This window comes from Notothenia coriiceps, unplaced genomic scaffold (genome assembly GCF_000735185.1).
Source record: "Notothenia coriiceps isolate Sejong01 unplaced genomic scaffold, NC01 NC01_scaffold00000613, whole genome shotgun sequence".
In the NCBI taxonomy this organism is placed as follows: domain Eukaryota; kingdom Metazoa; phylum Chordata; class Actinopteri; order Perciformes; family Nototheniidae; genus Notothenia; species Notothenia coriiceps.
The window spans coordinates 5,231-6,592 of NW_011333314.1; the positions used below are offsets into that span (position 1 = coordinate 5,231).

The 1,362-nt window shown below is 44.6% G+C and overlaps 1 protein-coding gene across 1 annotated transcript in view; it reads left to right on the top strand.

The window, feature by feature from the left end:
* The window catches only part of LOC104955542 (vacuolar protein sorting-associated protein 13C-like), a 5,993-nt gene extending 4,671 nt beyond the window's left edge, over positions 1-1,322 (top strand). Inside the window, exons 11-12 of the mRNA XM_010782891.1 lie at positions 733-825; positions 997-1,322. Coding sequence (XP_010781193.1) covers positions 733-825; positions 997-1,275 — 372 coding nt within the window. The 3' untranslated portion in view covers positions 1,276-1,322. The remainder of the gene's footprint in view (positions 1-732; positions 826-996) is intronic.
* The last annotated feature ends 40 nt before the right edge of the window (positions 1,323-1,362 follow it).

Sequence of the window (1,362 nt, forward strand, 5' to 3'; positions counted from 1 at the left end):
ATCACTAAATTCATGGCAAACCAATTTTAACATCATGCAATAACACTAAGACGACATTAGTTGCATTGAACTGATCTTTTTAATAAGTTGTCCTTACAATGTAGTGAGAAGCTTGGGCTTGAGCTTCACTGAGGATCTTTGTCATTCTGACAGGGAGGCAACCTGCAGTTATTACACTTTGCGTTTTGAAATATGTGTAACTGTTTTTTTTTTTTTCTTTAACATAAAATAAATCTCACGTACCCCCTACAGTACTCCAACGTACCCCTAGGGGTCCGCGTACCCCCATTTGAGAACCACTGTTCTATATTACCAGATTTAAACGGCTGCCCCTGATGTGGCTTACTGCTACACCCTAAAAGCTGTAACCAATGTCTCACTGGTTAACATGAATAACTGCAGTGAATATACAAAGAATAGGCGCTGAAAATGTTTTCCAAAATCAACATTTTGATTTGTTTGTGTGTACTATCTGATGGATCAACAGAATCTCGGGTTACCATTAATTTCCTATGGAGTCATAGGTGTTACAAAGTGACCAAAAAAAAGATACAATGAAAGTGATGATCAGTAATTTATATGTTCAAATGTCTACTGTGGAGAAAATCGTGAAGCCTTAAGATATCAAAAGTAAAACAAAATACTTCTGATGAAAGTAGTATATCTGTCAGATATGACCCGACAGGAGGATTGAATCAGAGCCCAACTCACCTGCAGATTTCTGTCCAATAGGTATTGAGACCCTGCTCGGTCGCCTTGGAGACCAAAACAGTGCCCAACCAACCGCTGAGCGGTTGTGTGACGGTGGAGGAAGTCGTCCTGAAGGTACATCGTCCACATCTTTACAATGTGTTTATAAACCCAGACAGGTCACATGATAGCCACAGATCCCATGATAGCCACAGATCCCATGATAAGCCACAGATGATATGATAAACAGAGATCACACAGATCACACGATAAGCAACAGGTCACATGATACCCCTCTTCCTGCAGATCTCCCCGTTCATCCTGAACACGGTGATGACGATCACGGCGGCCATGACAACGCGCCGGCATGTTGATGATGACGGCTCGGCGCCGCAGGAGGTCGGGGACCTTTGGTCGGTCCGGAACATCTACGGCTGTAACTTCTGGTTCCTGGGAGTGGACTCGGCCAGCGAGGCCACGGAGAGCCTCAGGGATCTGGACCAGGGCCGGCAGGGAGAGAGCTTCAGCGCCGAGGTCAAGGTGAGCTCTGATTCTGAAGACCAACAAAGAGTAGTTTCCTGTTGACACAGAGTCGTCTTCAGCTCTGTTTCTGAAGACCAACAAAGAGTAGTTTCCTTTTGAAACGGAGTCGTCTTCAGCTCTGATTCTGAA